The sequence below is a fragment of the Nannospalax galili genome, unplaced genomic scaffold (assembly GCF_000622305.1).
Source record: "Nannospalax galili isolate Female #2095 unplaced genomic scaffold, S.galili_v1.0 scaffold529, whole genome shotgun sequence".
NCBI lineage: Eukaryota > Metazoa > Chordata > Mammalia > Rodentia > Spalacidae > Nannospalax > Nannospalax galili.
The window spans coordinates 1571800-1591507 of NW_008360309.1; the positions used below are offsets into that span (position 1 = coordinate 1571800).

At 51.9% G+C, this 19708-nt stretch overlaps 1 protein-coding gene across 1 annotated transcript; it reads right to left on the reverse strand.

The window, feature by feature from the left end:
- Positions 1 to 3888: 3888 nt before the first annotated feature.
- Ccdc124 (coiled-coil domain containing 124) lies at positions 3889 to 10150 on the reverse strand. The gene is made up of 5 exons (XM_008824573.2): positions 10089 to 10150; positions 6250 to 6419; positions 4617 to 4800; positions 4430 to 4541; positions 3889 to 4262 (listed from the first exon to the last, which is right to left on the reverse strand). Exons 2-5 carry the CDS (start codon positions 6406 to 6408, stop codon positions 4058 to 4060), a joined length of 660 nt encoding a protein of 219 aa, XP_008822795.1. The 5' UTR covers positions 6409 to 6419; positions 10089 to 10150; the 3' UTR covers positions 3889 to 4057.
- Positions 10151 to 19708: the final 9558 nt, after the last annotated feature.

The window sequence follows — 19708 nt, forward strand, 5'->3', positions numbered from 1 at the left end:
TCTGCAAAGAGGAGGGTCAACACAAAGGAAACATTTCCTCCAAGCTTTCAAGCGAAGCCCCAGTCAAGCAGGACCTTTTGACTTATCTTCACATAGATGGAACTGGTAAAAGAAAAGCCTGAGGAGCCAGGGGCTCCCCCCAAGCCCATGTGACCCCTGAGGTCCAAATCCTCATACAACCTTTAGAGTAAAAATAAATTGGTTTATTTGGGCCAACAGTATGGCCTTAAACACCCAAAAGGAAAGTATAACCAAAAATTAAAGTCATCGGTATATTTTAAGAGTTCAAGGGATTACACAATCCAGACATTAGATGTAAGTTCTTATGTTATTTAGACAATTATCTCTCATTGATGACTTTGTTCCTAATAAGACATTACTCAGATGTAAGGCTTCAAATCTTGGTCTACAATACTGTAGTGTCCACTTAGAGCTAAGGGAGGCAACCCACTATTGTTCTAGCCTAAAAAAATAAAATGATGGCTAAATTTGTTTTCTCTCCCTATCTAGAAGCCTAGGGGTAACTGACACTGATTCTAGCCCCTCCAACAGCTATCAAAATACCTGAAAACAAATCCTGAGTCCATCACTCTCAAGTTCAGCCCTGGCAGAAGAAAAAAAAAAAAAAAAAGGGGGCTATTACCCTGGGGCTAACCATTGCCCCTGGCCTCTTCAGATATTTTCAGGCCCAACTCCAAAAACTGACTCTTACTAATTTTAATCAGTTGTTACTTTCCTTCCCTCCACATGTACACAAGCGCCTGTCAACCATCGAGGACCCTGTTGAGATGCATGAAGAGGGAACCCCCACTGTCTGACCGAACCCTAATCCAGGCCCCCCCCCATGTCGGCCCTGTCTAGCAGGAAGTGGCTAGACGACAATGATGCCCCCTAGCCTATAACACAAAGGCTGGAATGTTAAGGTTCAGTTAGCCCTACTCCCTCACCAAGAGGGTCCCAAGGACTTCTGAGAAAAGGGAACCTAGCTGATAAGCACCTTGGTCTTTGAAGTCAAGAGAAGCAGACTTTTCTCCACTGTTTGGTCAACACAGCAGGCTTCCCCTTTGATCTCTAAAGAGGACAGGTTTTAACAGTCCTGCTCTCCCCCTCCCCCCCACCCTCCAACTTAAAAAAAAAAAAGTCTTCCTGCCTTCTGCAGGAAGCAGAAGCCTCCCTTTTAAAAAGACCCCAGCTCAAGACCCAGGCAGACATTTTCCCTGCCCGGAAGGGAATCTGCCCCATGTGTTCCTTTACTAATAAACCCTATTTTGATGGAGTTTTAGCTGTGCCTCGGTGCCTCATCATCCATTCGCTCCTTCTCTGCCAACTTTTTACCTATCACACACGTGTCCCAGCACTCGGGAGGCTGAAGCAGGAGAAAACTTTTTTTTTAAAGAAATAATGTTTTATTTATTTATTTGGTCTTATTGAGACAGGGTCTCCCTGTAGCCACAGCTGACCTGGATTCTCTGTGGAGACCAGGCTGGCCTCAGCTCACAGAGATCCACCTGCCTCTGCCTCCCAAGTGCAGGGATTAAATGCGTGAGCCACTACACCCTGGCTAATGTATTTTATTTGTAAAACTGTGTGTGTGCTCCTGTAGATTTGTGCATGTGACAGCAGTGCTGGAGTTCCAGGCTGCTATGAGCCACCTGAATGCCTGATGTGGGTGCTGGGAATCAAACTCAGGTGGTCTGGAAGAGCAGTATGTGCCCTTAGCCATCTCTTCAGCCCCCTCAAAACCCTTTTTATTTTAAAAATATTCTGTATTACTTTTTTTATGTGTATGAGTATTTATGTGTGTTACCTGTGTGTAAGTGCATCTGTGCTATGCAATGCCTGTGGAGGTCAGAAGAGGGAGTTGGGCCTCTTGAACTGGAGTTAAAGATGTTACCTGCCATGTAGGTGCTGGAAACTGAACCTGGGTCCTCTGCAAAAGCAGTCAGTGCTCTTAACCACAGAGCCATCTTGCGAGCCCTCAAAACCTTTTTTAAAAAGGTCTTACTCTGCCAGGCGTAGTGGCGCACGGCCTTTAATCCCAGCACTCGGGAGGCAGAGGCAGGCGGATCTCTGTGAGTTCAAGGCCAGCCTGGTCTACATAGTGAGTTCCAGGACAGCTGGAGCTACAGGGAGATGGGGCTGGAGAGATGGCTCAGCAGTTAAGAACACTGACTGTCCTTGCAGAAGACCTGGGTTCAAATCCCAGCACCCATGACTCGTTCCAGGGGATCCGACAGCCTCTTCTGTCCTCCGTGGGCACTGCACAACACGGGTGCACTTACCTACATGCAGGCATAACAATCATACACATTAGATAAAAATATTTTTTTAAGAAAAAAAGGGTCTTACTTTGTAGCCCAGGTTGGCCTTGAGCTCTTGGCACTCTTCCTGCCTTTGTCTCCCAAGTGTATGCCAGGCTAACCTGCCTGATCTTGGAAGCACATGTGCTGTTTGAACCTGAATCCATTCTGTGGGCAGCTACTGACCTTCTGAGGCACCCAAAGCTGCCAGGCTAATGTTGCCTCATTTCCCTATCTGCCTCCAGGTGTGTATCATGGTGTGTGAATATGGATATCGGCAAGGGACACAGGAACACGGATGAACCAGAATGTGTGGCCAGGACTTGGTACCCAGTGGCTGATCTGCCTGCAACATCCCCACCTCACTCTAGGCAAGCAGTGTTCTCAATGTCATGTCCTGGTCCCCCCACCCCGAGTGGGTGCCTTTCCATGCTCTTCCACCTTCTCCAATGCACCCCCAGATCTTGTGTCCCTTTAGTTCTGAGTCCCATCCTGCTGCACAGCCAACCCACACCCTCCTTCAATCTTTTTCTTCTTTGAGGTAGAATATCATGTAGCCTAGGCTGTCTCCAAACTTACCATGTAGCACAGGATGTTCCTGAACTGACTCTCTGGTCTCCATCTCCTGAGCCTAGGATAACAGGTGTGCACCGGTTTACCCAGCTTGAGGTTTGTCTGTTTCTTTTGGGTATCTGAGGCTGAAACCCAGGGCCTCCAAGGTGCTAGCCAAATGCTCTGAGTATTTGAAATCCTTGTTATCTTGGCAACCTTACACTTACTGTCCAGGTCTCCCCCGATTATTTTTCAGCCACAAACAATAATGTACCTCTCTGTAGAATATTAAGAGCCAGGCCTTATCATCAGTGGTTCCTTCTGCCTTTAGTGGGTGCAGAACTCCTATACGTCCTTCAAAGCCCCAATCTAGGATAGTTACTCCTTCAGCCCAGCCCTGCCCCTTGGAAGCTGGGGACATCTGTGGGGACCTGAATCCTCCTTGGTATGAGGAGCTGATAGGGCAGAGACCTTGAGGGGGACATGCTTGGGGAGGATGAAACTAAGGGACTGAGAAGGGCAGAGATGGGCAGGTGACTCCTGGGTAACATTGTATGTGTAGGGAGGGAGCCAGAGACCTGGTAGGTCCTTCTGCCTGCCCCCACCCTGCTTCCTCAGTTTCTCCATCATGAGATCTTATGCTCCATAGGATCCCTAGTGCCAGCAGCGGGTCTCAGCTCCACTTCCCCTGGATGCTCTGTAGTCTGGTAAGTATTTCCGATTATCTGACCACTGCCCCCTTTTCATCCAGCCATATTAAGCTAGAGACGCGGCGACGGTGGACGCCGACTGTCCACAGCGGCCATGCCCTTTCCTCGGCCCATGCAGACTGTGGGCCTCTCTCCAGGCTGCTTTCACTCCTTCATGCTCGGCCTAGCTCTCTGCACATAGCCTCAGGCTCAGGGTAGACACTGGTAGAGATGCTGGGAGGCTCAGTCCTGGTACCTTTCTGACCACCCCTGCCTGCTGGACAGGAAGAACAAGTGTCCATGCAGCCCCAACCCCACCACTCACACACCGCACACCGGGCACAGGCCTCATGACAACCCGCCGCCTTTATTGGGCGCTCTGCCGGGCTCTAGGGCGCAAGCACTCGGGGACCCTCTTGGTGATGGAGGCGCAGCCCGGAAGAGCTCGGAGTCTGGAACTCTCAGGAATCCAGGGATCCTGGTGGGGAGGGTGAGCTGGAGGTGGGGTGCAGCCCCTCACTTGGGTGCATTGAAGGGCAGCGCACGCTGGTTCATGGGGTTGTCGGGGGAGCGAAGCCACTCCTTCTTCAGCAGCTGCTTCAGCTGAGACAGCCGCATGTTGGGGTTCTCCTGCTTCAGCCTGGGCAGCTGCACCTCCTCGAAAGCAGTAAAGGCTGCGCGCATGCGCCGCTCGGGGTGTCGGTCTGCCTCCTCCGCCACGCTGGGGAGGACAAACGGTCAGCAGGATGTAGCGGGAAGGGATGGAAGGAGGAGGAGGGAAGGGGAAGGGGAGAGGCCGGCATCTCGAAGGGGTTCCCTATAGGACTTACTCCTTCGTAAAGAACTGCCCGGGGCCCCGCCCCCAGGGCACACCTAGGCCCCGCCCACCTGAGCACCGCGATGGCGTCCTCGATAGAGCGGGCCTCCACGCTGCCCTCCTCCTGCAGCCTGCGGTTCAGGTTCTCCTCCAGCGGCACCTCCAGGTGACTCTTGGCTTTTTCTGCCGGTGCAATGGGGGCGCGGGACATAAGGAAGGCCATTGGGTCCCCTGGGACACCCCCGGGCTCCAACCCACCTGGCTCCTCGCGGTGCTGCTGGTCCCGGCGCAGCGAGTCCTCGATCTGGGCGCGGGTGACCTTGCTGTGCGCAGCCACGCGTGGGGCTTTGCCACCCTTGAGCTTGGAGTCCTCCTCCTCCAGCAGGCGCTGCGTCTCCTTCTTGCGCTCTAGCTGTTCCAGGCGCCGCTTCTCCTTCTCCTCCTGAGAAGGCGACAGGGTCTGGAGAGCTCGCTTGGAACAGGGAACCAGGGAGCCAAGCCTGAGCCGGCCCAGCACAGTGGGCAGGTGCCAAGGCCCTGAGGCATAGCCACAGGAGGAAGAGAAAACCCACTTAACGGCTGGAGTTGAGGGACTACTCAGAGAAGCTGCTGGGTTCCCAACACACATGAAGGGTGTGGAAGGTCTGGACCTGTCTGGTTGGCTGGGTGAGGCCTGTAGAACCTGCCTTGCCATGCTGCGCAGCCAGACACTGGGTGGATAGGGGACCTTGTGACCACTGCTCCCTCCCTATACACCCCAAGGGGCAGCGTGAGGCTCTAGGTTTTCAAGCTGCAGTGCGGTCCTGCCACACCTATCAGACACCTGTGCCTGCCCAGACCGGCACACTCCTATGTATCTCTAGACCGATCTGGACAGCTGAGAGTCCCCATCCACAGCCGCCGGTGGGAAAGTGTCTGCCATCCAATCCAAGGGTGTTTGACGGCAACCATGGGCTCACTCAGGATGGGCCTCGGCAGGGCCACTAAGGTCTGTCTGTTTTCCCCCAAAGCCAGAGGCAGCACCCTCTGCGACTGCTCTGTGCATGCTTGGCACCCAAACCTTAACTCCACCCTGCCCTACAGCCTTTGCACAGGCAACGCCTGCCCAGCCTACCAAAGGGTGGCCACAGTATTAGGAAGACCCCATTTCCCAGTCTTTTTGAGACAGGGTCTCTCTGTAGCCCCAGCTGTCCTGGAACTCGCTTTGTAGACCAGGCTGGCCTCGAACTCAAAGATCCTCCCGCCTCTGCCTCCCAAGTACTAGGATTAAAGGCATGCGCCATCACGCCCGGCATTTCCCAGTCTCCAGTCTTCTAATGACCCCTTTTGTCCTGCGGCAGAAGGCCTGGCCAGGATTGTGGATTCTGCCAGTCCCTCCACCCAAGAACAGGATCAGCTTCCAGAAAGTTCCAAGAAATCAGAGCAGTGGTCGATAGTGTTGAATGAGACATCAAAAATGTCTGGTCACGTTGGCCTGGAGTCCCCGGAGCTTCCGGGGAAGCTGAGGCAGAAGCATCGACACACAGGAGTCTCAGGTCAGCCTAGTTCACAAAGGACCCCAAAACTACAAATAAAACAGGCCTCACTGGCCCAGCAGGGTGAGACCAGCTAAGCTGCAGCGAGTCGCTGGCGCCACCTGGTGAGCGCGGCCTGTCAGCACCTCGCCCACTTCGCTCCACAGACCAGTTATCCTGCGCTCACAGGGGAGTCAGGAGCCAGTAGGACCTGGTTAGAAATGGGGGCGCAATTAGGGCCAGGGACCCAGCACCCACTTCCTCGGCCTCCGCACCGCCTTCTCTACCCAGGGACCGGGTCTAGCCTCTGACGCTGGATACCTCCGTGGCTTCCCGGAGCCGGCATCGACACCTAAGTCCCGGGCGCCCGCACCCACCTTGCGCTGCTCCTTCCGCATCACGTGTTTGTCGTCGTCCTTCCAGTAGGCATCTTCCAGCTCCTTCTGTTTCTTTGCATCAGCCGCCGCCTTGGCCTCAGCCCTCCGTGCCCGGGCCGCTGCCGACTTGCTGTTCTCGCCCTGGAACTTCTTGGGCATCCCTCGGCAGGCTGCGGAGCAGGAGGCGGCCGGGCCTGGAGCCACGCCCACCCTGCCCAGGGCCCGCCCCCGCCTCCCCTCCACTGGAGGCCCTCTCTCTTCTCTTTATGGCTTTTATTTTGGAAGAGGAAACATGAAATGCAAAAATCAAAAATTTTTGAGATAGGGGCTCACTATGTAGACCAGGCTGGCTTCGAACTCAGATCCACGTGCATCCCAAGTGCTGGGATTAAATAAAGGTGCGTGCTACCAGGCCCAGGTCAAAATCAGTAATTACCAAGTGTGCAAATTACTGGTTTGGGTATTTATGAAACAGCGTCTCCCTACATAGCCCAGGCCGGCCTGGCAACGAAATGCTGCCCAACTTTCGGCAGTGGTGGGATCATAAAGGGGCAGCCACATGCTCCTCAAAGTGGGCTTTTCTTTACCATTGGGATATGAACCCAGAGCCTCACATAAGCTAGACAGCTCAGCCCCTCCCTGGGGGATTCTAGACAGGGGTGGGAGAGGAGCAGGTGGGCAGAGGCATGCCCCCAACCCTCACTGGGGGATTCTAGGCAGAGGCTCTACCCCTGAGCCACACCTCCAGTTCTTTACTGGGGGTTCTAGGCAGAGGCTCTACATCTGAGCCATGCCCCTAGACCCTTACTGGGGGATTCCAGGAAGGGACTCCTGCTGAGTTTCATCTGAACTCTTTCAAATCAGTATTTTGTTTTTAGTTTTTTGAGACAGGGTCTCCCTGTGGCCCCAGTTGACCTGGAACTCACTATGTAGACCAGGCTGGCCTTGAACTCAGAGAGATCCACCTGCCTCTGCCTCCCTAGTGCTGGGATTAAAGGCGTGTGTGACCACACCCAGTCAACTCTGTGGTTTTGCTTGTTGGGAACAATTCCTGTCAACACATCACACACAACATGGTCTTCTGTGTCTGGTTGCTGTCACTTAGCATGATGCTATATAGTGTGTGTCAAAGCCTCATTCCTTTTCTTGGATGAGTAATACTCTATGGCAGTATATATTGAGCCTGAGTCCCCTCACCTTGTTCCTAATGGCCTGGGATCTGTGCACCTTGGGGGACACCACAGCAAGGTTGTCCCCCCCTGTAACTTGTCAGACCCACACTGGACACCAGCAAATGACAGGACACACAGGTGTCACTGCCTGGCCCTCAGCCAGGCACTGTGCATATACAGACTCAACTATAAGTCCCCGAACCTCAAGCATAGGGAAGGCAAAGTGCCTGGCTGCTGACAGGAGGCTGAGGCTGGCCTCTGACCCCTAAAGCCTCCTTGAGGTGAATGGGGAGCCTTGCTACCAGAAATGAGGAGCATTCCTCTTCCTTCTTACAGGTACAGTGGTACACACCTGCCATCCAAGCACTTGGGAGTGAGAGGCAGGAGGATCACAAGCTCCAGGCCACCTTGGGCTATACAGACTGTGTCAAAAAAAAAAATAGTAATAATTAAAAACTAATGGTGAGAGCCAGGCATGGTGGTACACGCCTGGAGTCCCAGCACTCGGGAGGCAGAGGCAGGCGGATCTCTGTGAGTTCAAGGCCAGCCTGGTCTACATAGAGAGTTCCAGGATAGCTCAGGTTACAGGGAGACCCTGTCTCAAGACAAAAAGTGGCAGCACACACCTTTAGTCCCAGCACTCAGGAAGCAGAGGCAGGAGGATCTTGTGAGATCAAGGCCAGCCTGGTCTACATAGAGAATTTCAGGGCAGCTGGGAGTACAAGGAAACCCTATCTCAAAAAAAAAAAAAAAAAAAAAAAAAAAAAAAGTGGCTGGAGAGATGGCTCAGCAGTTAAGAGCACTGGCTACTCTTGCAGAGGACCCAGGTTTGGTTCCCAGCAACCACATGATGGCTAACAGCCATTCGTAACTCCAATTCCAGGGGATCCAACACTCTCTTCTGGCCTCTGTAAGCACTGCACACATGGTGCACTAGCATACATGCAGACAGAACACTCATACACATAAATAAAATAAAAACAACAAAATAACAAAACTACCCAAAACAAAAACCCATCTGTTCAAGGACTGCAGCATGCTGAGCCTCAGAATTCCCAACTGTGGTGCCCTCATCTAGAACATTCTTTGCCTTTCCCACATGTCTAGCCTGGTGCTAAAAAATAAGGGCAGCATGGGGTGGCCCAGCACCACCAGGCCAGCAACCCCGTCAGTCCATCTCTGTGTGAGGTTCCCTATCTCTGGACCGCACCGCTCCCTATCCGGACCCTGTGCATCTGCAGCTCAGGCAAGGGTTCTGGGCAGGCCACAGGGCTCGCAAAGGCCCTGTAGCAAGAGTGAAGCTGTGCTATACAGACAATGCCACGCCATGAATGACTGGAGGACGGACTGAAAAAGGACGGCAGGTGGGGAAGGGTATCTTCAGAGACAAGCGCATTTTTATTTAGCTGCCAAAGCCCCTTTTAGGTACCACAGGAGGGAGAGAGGGCTTGGTTGGGTGCTGTGTGCACAGCTGAATGTGGAGCGCCCTTTCCCCTCTCCCCGGAGACACTACACCTGCCTCCTTCTGGGTCTCCAAGCACACCAATCAGCCCTGTGCCTCAGGCCCTTCACACCTGCCCTGCACCAGGATTCTGTCTCCTGCCGTTTTGAGACAAGGTCTCGCTTTACAGTCCAGGCTGGCCGGGAATTCGTTATCTTGCTGAGTCTGCCTCCCAGGTGCTGGGATGACAGGCCTGTGTTACCTTCTACAGTTGAGCCCCAGCAGCCCCTCACTTGCAAACTACTATTTTGCGGGGGTCGACACAGGGTCTCTCTGTAGCTCCAGCTGTCCTGGAACTCACTTTGTAGACCAGACTGACGAACTCACAGTGATCAGCCTGCCTCTGCCTCCCAAAGGTGTGCACCACCACACCCGGGCTTGCAAACTATTATTTAAACTTCAGGGCCCAGCTCAGGCGTTCCCCCCTTGCAGAAGGCTTTCCTAGACCCTCTGATTCTCACCAGACTGTTCTTTCACAAACTGTTCCACCTGTTTGGGTGGATTTGGGGTTAGTTTTTTCTTTTTCCCCAGACAGGTCTTGATACGTCCCCCAGGCTGGCCTGGAATTCACAATCCTCCTGCCTCAGCCTCCTAAATGCTGCGATGAGCAGTCTGGGTTACTACAGTACATTCATTTACACAATTATTTGACAAATTGTTTTCTTCACTGGGTTGGGAGCATAAAAGGGGCCGTGTGCAAAGAAGGCATAGAGCCCGCTCCAAGAACCTGGTTAAGTCAGCACCTCGCCCTTGAAGTTCCCAACCTGCGCAACAATGAGAAAACATTTCTAGGCCAGGCATCGGGGGCGCACGCCTGTGATACGTGGAAAGCTGAGGCAGGAGGATTGCCGAGAGTTCGAAGCCAGCCTGGGCTACACAGTGGGACCATGGGTTCAAAAACTCCCCCTCAAAAAGCAGCCCTGTGATTGCTGGGCAGTGTCGGCGGGAGCCCCAAGACCAGCACAGCCGACGCCGCCTCCTCCGAGAAGCCCTCCCCGCTGGTCCTCGCAGCGGGAATGGGCACGGCGTCCCGCGAGCCTGTCACGCCTGCGCGCCGGAAGTGACCGTCACCAAGCACCCCACGTCCCGTTCCGTCTTCCCGCTGAGGGTACCCCCAGAACCGAGCCGCGCCCACCCGGCTCCGCCCGCGCTACAGCAGCTCCTACCTCTCCTCCCGGTGCCGGCCGGGTCGCGTGTCCAAAGACGTCATCGCGCGCCTGCGCGCTCGGCTACCCGCGCCGTGCCGCGCCACTCTTGACGTTTTTGGTGGCGCCATCTTAATAGAGGCGAAACTGACCAGGCTTAATCCAAGCCAAAGTGATTAACCGTAGTCGCCAGCTTTTCTTACTCATTTTACAAGTAGACTATTTCACAAACTTCCTCGTTCTGCGCTCAATTCAGATAGGGAGGAACAAGGAAGGAATGTAGACGTTACAGTCTACAACGTTGACCTTACCAAGATGACCGCCGCCAGTATAAAAAATGGCGGCGGCGACTTCACACATGGTCCAACGGCAGCTACCTGGACTTAGTCGACCTGCCACCAGGGAACGCACGAGGTCCGTGAGGGAAGTCAGCCTGGCTTTGCAACCCTTTGTGCTGTGAAAACACGGTGCCAGGCCAATAGCTGCTTCCCGCCCAGCAGGCATCCTTTGCACTGTAAAGGCGGGAAAACTGAGGCTCCGAGAGAGTAGATACAGTTTGCCTAAAATGTAACCGAGGGCCAGGCACATGCCTTTAATCCTGCTGAGGCAGAAGTAGGCTGATCTTTGTGAGTTTTAAGCTAGCCTGGTCTATAGTGAGTTTCAGGCCACCTGGGGCAACAGAGAAACCCTGCCCTCACCCCTTCACCCCCCCCCCCAAAAAAAGCAACAACAAAAAAAAACAAATAAAGGCCACTTTCCTCAGGCTGCTGGGCCCTCAGTCACCCAGGACACCTCCCTGTTCCAAAGCCTCCCATGGCTCCCCAGTGCCTTGCAGTACGACCTGCACCCCCGCACCTCCCCAGCCTTGCTCATTTACTGTTAGCTCAGCCCTCTAGCCTCCTTCCCCCCAGTCACCAGGTCTGGTCTGGTCTGGTCCCGCTGTATAAAGGCCACTTTCCTCAGGCTGCTGGGCCCTCAGTCACCCAGGACACCTCCCTGTTCCAAAGCCTCCCATGGCTCCCCAGTGCCTTGCAGTACGACCTGCACCCCCGCACCTCCCCAGCCTTGCTCATTTACTGTTAGCTCAGCCCTCTAGCCTCCTTCCCCCCAGTCACCAGGTCTGGTCTGGTCTGGTCCCGCTGTTTTCGCTTGTGCGGAGATTGTGATAATGGGAACAGGAGTCTGTGCCATTGGGGCGGTGTTTGGCAAGGGGCACAGGGATGCGGGAGGAGCGGGTCCGAGGGTTTATCCCCCGCACACGGAGAAGCCGAGACATGCACTGGGGGCTGCAAGGGCAGATGCACAGCTCCTCGCCCGCAGCAGCCTCAGGACTTTCCTTAAACTCTTGGGGAATTTGACTCACGTCCAACAGGATCTTTGGTGTCTACACGGAAAAGAATTTCAAGATGAGCCAGTCTGACTAAGAGTTGGAGCTAACTACCAAAGAAAGGAAGGGTGGTTGCAGGGAGAGTAAGTTCACCATGGAGCTCGGGTGTGGGGCTCCAAAGAAGGGTTCCAGTTTGTTTGTTTGTTTGTTTGTTTGTTTATTTATTTATTTATTTATTGTTGATTTTTTTTTTTTGGAGACGATCTCCCTATAGCCCCAGCTGGCCTGGAACTCACTATGTAGACCAGGCTAGCCTCGAACTCACAGAGATCCTCCTGCCTCTGCTGGAATTAAAGGGGTGCACCACCACGCCCCGAGGGACTCAGTTTATTAAAGGACATTTTAAGCCTGGCTTGGTGGCACAAGCCTTTAATCCCGGCACTTGGGAGGATTTCTGTGCGTTCAAGGCCAGCCTGGTCTACATAGTGAGTTCCAGGACAGCTGGGGCTACAGGGAGACCCTGTCTCAAAAAGACGAAAAAAAAAAATTACATTTTTTTTATCGTGTTTGTGTATGTGTGTGTGCCCTTGAGCCATACTGCGTGTGCAGGGGTCAGAGGACAACTTGTGGGAGTTCTCTCCTTCCATCCATGTGGGAGTCCTGGGAATGGTACTCAGGCTTTGCAGCAAGTACCCTCTTTTGCTCTTTTCATAAGTAAGATGCTAAGGTGGCTCTGGAGATGCCTTGGACCTCAGATTAATAATCTGGTGAGATGGAGCCAGGAGTCTCTAAGGCTGCACAGGGCTTTAGTGCTTGTCCTTTCCCTATAAATGGGGTTCCTGGTGAGATCCTTAGAAAATGGCAGGTTTGGGGGCTGGAGAGACGGCTCAGTGGTCAAGAACACTGACTGTTCTTGCAGAAGACCCGTGTTTGAATCCCAGCACCCACATGGCAGCTAACTCCAGTTCCAGGGGATCCAACAGCCTCTTCTGTCCTCTGAGGGCAATGCACAACACAGGTGCACTTACTTACATGTAGGCAATACACATAAAATAAAAATAATAAATAAAATATTAAAATAATAATAATAATAATAAACGCTGGTTCTTCTTGCCAAAGACCGAGGTTCGAATCCCAGCACCCACGTGACAGCTAACAACTGTCTGTAACTCCAGTCCCAGGGGATCCGACAACCTCTTCTGACCACTTCTTCTGACCTCTGAGGGCATTGCACGAACGGTGTACTTACCTACATGCAGGCAATACACACATACATATAAAATAATAAAAAAATTTTTTTTTTGTCTTTTTGTGCTGTAGCCCCAGCTGTCCTAAAACTACTATGTAGACCAGGCTGGCCTTGAACTCATAGAGATCCGCCTGCCTCTGCCTCCCAAGTGCTGGGACTAAAGGCGTGTGCTGCCACGCCCGGCTCACAAAATATTTTTTAAAAAAAGAAAATGGCAGGTTTACAGTAGGGAGGGAAAAAGGCTAAGCAGTTGGTGATTTGCTGGAATTATTGCTTCTCTGCAGGTGGGAGGCCTCAACCAGATTCTGGGGTGAGGGAGCTCCTCTTCTTTTTTACCAACCCAAAATTTTCAGGTGCAGTAGGCAGGGCAGGGATAGCTTGTGCCATGTTCCAGGGGCCAAGAACAAACTGGTCACATTTTTCTTTTGTTTATTTTTTATTTTTTTTAGTTATTTTATTTTATTTTTTGAGACAGTGTCTCACTATGTAGTCCTGGCTGGCCTGGATCTCACTATGTAGACCAGGCTAGTCTCAAATTCACAGAGATCTGCCTGTCTCTGCTTTCCAACTGACTGCTGGGATTAAAGGCAAGATCACCACCACACCTAGAGATCCTCCTTCCGCCTCCTCCAGGTTCCCAGGAAGACACACCTGAGCCTGTGTGAAAGAAAAAAATGAAAGTACATTTAAGGGTCAATGATACTATTGTTGTAAGAGAAAAGAAAGGCGTTAACATGATTTGAAGAGATTTTAAAACTTAAGAAAGACAGGACCAGCAGGCAAGATGGCTCAGAGGTAAAGTCACTTGCTGCCTAGCGTGACTAATCTACCTGAGTTCATTCCATTCCCAGGTCCCACATGGTGGAAGAGGGGAACCTCCCCCCAAAAGAAATACCAGCGTGACAGTTCTTAGGTTGTGTCACACTGAGGTTGGATTTCCCTATACTTTTTTTTTTGAGACAGGGTCTTCCTATAGACTCAGCTGGTCCTACCTTAGCCTCCTGAGTGCTGGGATGACAGGCATGAGCCACACTGCCTGGCTCAATCTCAGAGCTTCATGGTCCCTCATCATTGATTTAGGGTTTACTGTAGGCTGCCTGGGCTGCGGAGGGCTCAGTCATAGACCTCCTTGGCTTAGCATGGGCTTCAATGTCAGTCATCACAATACCAGCAGGAGCTGAACCAATCACAAGTCAAAAGAACACTGAGTGTGTGGACCCTCTCGGGCATTAGCCCAGCAGGATGCGGGGCAGGGCAGGGCAGGGCGCCAGGTGTTGTCCCTCCTGATCTCAGCCTGGCTGCTTAGGAGCTGCCCTCACTGCTACAGCCCAGAAACAGATCCAAACTGAAAGTAGCTCGGTGGTTAGAGCATAGGCTCAGCATGATGAGGGTCTAGGTTGGGACTCCAGTACCTTCAAAAGGTGGGGGAGGAGAGGAGAGGGAGGGGCAGTGAGGGGGAAGGAGGCAAACAGGGAGGAGAAGCTCTGTTCATGTTTTAAGCCACCTCCTCTGATATAGCACCTTGGGAAACACCTAGTAGACACCTTCTGTATGCTCCTCCTAGAAGGTACATTTCTCACACACTTGCTTGCCAGATTCATCTGTTCAAAGTCGGGCATCAATCTTATGCATACGGAATACCTTTGCTAAGGTCACGCAACCTCAGTCAGCAAGCCCAGCCCGTCTAGCCAGAGCAAACTGGGTTATCTCACAGTAGGCCCCAGAGACACCCAGGGCCACACTGAAGCTGGAGTGTAGTAAGGAGCCCCCGCCTAGAGTCCCCCAGTGGGGGGCCAGGGGCTTCTCTGGGTTCTTTCCCCAGCTGTGGATAGAAAAGAAAAATCACGACCAATATCTTAGTAGACAATGGTGTCAATTCACCTGAAATGAACCCAAATTTCCAAACAAGCTCCTGGTCCCGAAATGAATGGCCAGATACTCTGTGTGTCAGTGTCACCAAGTCCAGCATCACACCTGGAGCTCCTGGCCATCAGACGGGATCTCCCAAGAGCAGCCTCAGCCAGCCCTGGTCTCTGCCACTTCGAGAATCCAGAATGAAGCCACAGAGGTGGCTGGTGAGAACCAGCTGTGACCTGCCACATTCTTGGAATCTGTGGTTTAAAGATGATACATTTCTTGTTTTTCTTTGTTAGAATTGTAGTAAAACACACATAATAAGATTTATTTTTAAATTGTTTTCATTGTGGTGTTGTTCATTTGTGATTTTTTAAAAATAATTTCTTTTTATTTATGCCTGTGTGCAACTGAGTGCTGGTGCCCACGGAGGTCAGAAAGGGGTGTTGGATCCCCTGGAACTGGAGTTAGGGATGGTTGTTAGCCACCATGTGGGTGCTGGGAATCAAACTCGGTCTTCTGCAGGAGCAGCCAGTGCTCTTAACCACTGAGCCATTTCTCCAGCCTTTGTTTGTGGTTTGGTCTCAAGCTGTCTCCAGGGTGGCCTGGAATTTGCGATGATCCTCCTGCCTCTTCCTCTACAGTGCTGGGATGACAGGTTTGTGCCTGGTAATGTTTTTTGTTGTTCTGTTTTTATTGTGTTTTAAATTCAATTTTTTTTAACTTTTATTTTAGTGTGTACCATTATTTAATTTGTATGTGTGTGTGTGTGTGTGTGTGTGTTTCACACTTTGTGTGGAGGTCAGAGGACAACAGAACAACAGTCTGTTCTTACCTCCCATCATGTGGGTCCCAGGAACTGAACCCAGGTTGTTGGCTGTGCCTTTACCTGCTGAGCCATTTCACTGGCACTTTCACATTTTTATTATTTATTGTGTGTGTGTGTGTTTGTGTGGTGTGTGTCTGTGTGTGAATGAATGGTGTTTATGTGTGTGGAGAGCTTGACTTCAGGTGCTTTCCTGTGTGTGTGTGTGTGTATGTGTCTGTGTGTGGTGTTTGGGAATGTGTAGAGACCAGAACCTGACCTCAGTTCTTCCTGAGTCCTTCTGGACCTTGTTTTCAGGTGGGATGAGCCTGGAGCTCACTAGTACTGCTAGACCAGATGGCCAGGGAGCCTCAGGGTTTCTCCTGTCTGCCTCCTAGTGCTGATGCAGGCCACCATGCCCAGCTTTTCTGTGGGCTTATCGGGTTCTGGGGATCCAAACTCAGGTCTGCATGCTTATAGGACATGCACTTCACTCCCTGAGCTGCCTTCCCAGCCCCTTGTTTGTTTTTTGACTCAAGTGCTCCTGTAGCCTAGGCTAGCGTCAAACTCAACAAGTAGCTGAGGCTGACCTTGAACTCCTGATCCTCCTGCCTTGATATCCCTAGTGCTGGGGTGCCAGGGGTGCACAGTCATCCCTGGTTTATTTGATCGAAGTTCACATAACATGAAATTGACAAATCTGCAACCATTTGGTTTGTTTGTTTGTTTGTTTGTTTAACCTTTTTGAGACAGGGTCTCCCTGTAGCCCCAGCTAGCCTGGAACTCCCTATGTAGTCCAGGCTGGCCTCGAACTCACAGAGATCCACCTGCCTCTGCCTCCAGAGTTCTGGGATTAAAGGCAGGTGACACCACTCCCGGCTGATATGTTTGTTATGTAAGCCCCTCCTCTGTCAAGTTCCAGAATATTCCATATCACCCAAGGAGCTCAGTCCCCATCAGCACTCTCTCCTGTCCCCTCCCAGGCACCTGATCTGCTTCTAGTATCTGGACTGATGTGTTCTGGAGGTTTCCAGTCAGTGGGATCACAAGCCTGGGGCCTTTTGTGTCTGGTTACTATCACTCAGGGTCCTGGGTTCAAGATCCACCCACTTCTAGCATATGTCAAAGTTCCCTTCCAATTCCTGAGACTGGAATTCACTCAGGTTCCCAGGTCCCTGGCCAGGGCTTTGTGCTCAGTCCCTCCCAAGACTCAAGGCCACAGACACCCCAGGCACTGAGCTACCTCCAGGTCTGGCCAGCTGCAGCCCTACATGTCCCTCAGATGTCAAAGCTGTGCTCAAAGCTGTGACCAGGGTGTGACTCACCTGCAGGCGTCTTGTCTCAAAAACAAATGTTTGACTGACTCCAGAAACCGCCCGAGCAAAATGACAAGCCAGCCACATGGGCTAGGGTGGGGACGGAGATCGAGCACGTGACATGGCCCCTCCAGGACACAAAGCAGAGACCGAGGGCCTGTTTGCTTTCCGGGGTTGACCATTCTCCTCCACAGCCACCGATATGGAGTGTTTGATACCCCTGTGCCCTGATAGTCACAATCTGGGGACTCTTTGCCCACATCAAACATGGGCTTTTACCATCACCCTGAGAGGGGGTTCTGCTTGGGGCCAAAGTTGCTCTGAGCACATTCCCCACCCCACAAGGGCAAAGTCTGGGGTACTTCAGAACCAACTTTCTGACACCCACACTTTTTCTTTTCCTTCATCTTTTTGTAAAAAATATTTTATTATTTTTATTTATTTACTTATTTTGGTCTTTTTGAGACAGGGTCTCCCTGTAGCCCCAGCTGTCCTGGAACTCACTATGTAGACCAGGCTGGCCTTGAACTCACAGAGATTCGCCTGTCTCTGCCTCCTGAGTGCTGGGATTAAAGGCGTGTGCCACCAAGCCCAGCTATTATTTTTATTTTATGTGTATGAGTGTATTGCCTGCATGTATGTGAGTGCACCCTTGTGTGCAATGCTGCGGAGGTCAGAAGAGGTTTCGGATTCCCCTGGACCTGGAGTTAAGGATGGTTCATAGCCGCCATGTGGGTGCTGGGAATCGAACCCAAGTCCTCTGCAAGAGCAGCCAGCGCTTTTGGCCAGTGGATGAAGAGAGCTCAGTGTGCCAGCTCTCCAGTCCCAAGATTCACACTTACCAACCAGAAACCTTCCTCTGTTTCTTCTCTTACTCGTGTCCCTTTCTCCTCTCATTCCACTGAGCCCAGTTCCTCACTGGGGAATTCTAGGCAGGGGCTCTACCTCTGAGACTTGTCCCCAGCAGCTGAATTTTTTTTTTTTTTTTTTTTTTTTTTTTTTTTTGTCTTTTTGAGTGCTGGGATTAAAGGCGTCCCCCACCATCCCCAGCTGCAGCTGGATTTTTTTTTTTTTTTTTTTATGTGTATGCATGTATTGCCTGCATGTAGGTAAGTGCACCCGTGTCATGCAATGCCCTCAGAGGTCAGACTGCACTGTCGGATCCCCTGGGACTGGAGCCATGGACAGTCATTAGCTGCCATGTGGGTGCTGGGATTCGAACCTGGGTCTTCTGCAAGAACAACCAGTGTTCTTAACCACTGAGCCATCTCTCCAGCCCTATGAAGCTGGACTTTTTATTTTTTTATTTTATGTGTATGAGTATATTGCCTGCATGTATGTGAGTGCAACTGTGCTGTGCAATGCCTCGGAGGTCAGAAGAGAGCTTCAGATTCCCCTGGAGCTAGAGTTAAGGACGGTTTGTAGCCGCCATGTGGGTCCTCTGCAAGAGCAGACAGTGCTCTTAGCCACTGAGCCATCTCTCCAGCCCCTACAGTCCAGCACAATCTGAAGTCTGATTGGGCAACTGTGCATCTTGGCTGCTCCTTGCATAACCTATCACCAGGGCAGGTCTTAGTGCAAAGCACGTGGAAAATCAGTGAGGTACAGCAACGGACTGCCGTGAGCATGGTGGTCTCACTGGGATTCTGTACTCTAGGCGAGGTGGTGTGGGGAGAGCTAACTTTGCAGAGCCCCTGGTTCTGGGGGACAATCCCAGTTTTATCCCCAGTGTGAGACCTGTCTGTGGGGACAAATTGATGTAGGACAGATCTTGAGTCTCCAATTTGGTTGTCTGGGTGTTGAGGCAGAGTCTCATGCAACCCAGACTGGCCTTGTGCTCACTGTGTAGCTAAGGATAGCCTCGAACTTCTGATCTTCCTGCCTCTACCTCCCAAATGCTGTGGTGACAGGTGTGCACCTCCACACCAGGGGATCCTTGGGCTTCTGAGCACAGGTACACCTGGTCTGGCAGAAAGGAGGGCCTGCCTTGGTCAGTTGACTTTCTGAGAGCTCTCCGGTAGCCCTAGATCCCACAGGAATGCAGAGCCTCTCTTGGCCTCAGCCTCAGATGCCGAGATCAGCAGGGGAGACTGACACAGCCTCCAGCCAAAGGGGAGGGCACCTTCTGACCCTTTGGGGAAGTCAACAGGAGGGGGAGGGGGCATGAGGCAAGAATGAGTCGGGGGCAAGGCCTTTGCATTTAGTTCTTGGGTGGTCAGCAGGGTAGCCAGGGACCAGTGGTTCTTGGGGAGGGTCTCAGGAGCTGAGGGGTGAGTCACCAGGTGGAGTTTGTACCGAGCTTCCAGAATTCCTGCAAGAACTGACTCCACAGCAGGGTAGAGAGAGAGGCCGGGGACCAGCCAGGGGAGAGCACATGCAAAAATGCTAAAAACAATATTAGCAGATTGGAGCCGGCTGTGCTGGGAAGGGCACCATGCCGGGAGCTTGGGGCTGTAATTCCAGGACCAGAGGAAAGCTGAGTTTCAGAGAGCCTCATTCATTCAACGAAAAGATGAAAAGAGGAAAATTCCAGAAGAGCATCTCACCATGAGAGAAATAGCGGATAACATTCAACAAGCACTTCCGATCTGTTTAACTTTGTACTAAATGAAGAATCAGATTAAATTAGGTTGATCAAAGATGGGGACTGGAACAGAGCTGCCCGCATCATGTCAGATGGCAAAAGAAAAGGCCGATGTAGTCCAGGGTGAGGCATGGCCTCCTGCCACTGTGGTGACAGCTAACGCTGCTGCAGGCCATTGTGAGAAAGACAAAAAAACATTTCAGCCAGAACATATGTAGAATGCTGCGTAGAAAATGAAAGAGAGGGGCCAGCAAGATGGCTCATAAGGTAAGGGAGCTTGCTGCCAAGTCTGACACCCTGAGTTTGATCATCAGGTCCTACATGGTGGAAGGTGTGAAGTGACTCCTGAAAATTGTCCTCTGACCTCCAGATGTCAGCTGTAGCATGGATGCGGGTTTGCACACACACAGATAAATACAGCAAATTAAAAAGCTAATAAGAGCCAGGCATGGTGGTACACACCTTTAATCTCAGTATTCGGGAGGTAGCGGCAGGCGGATCTCTGT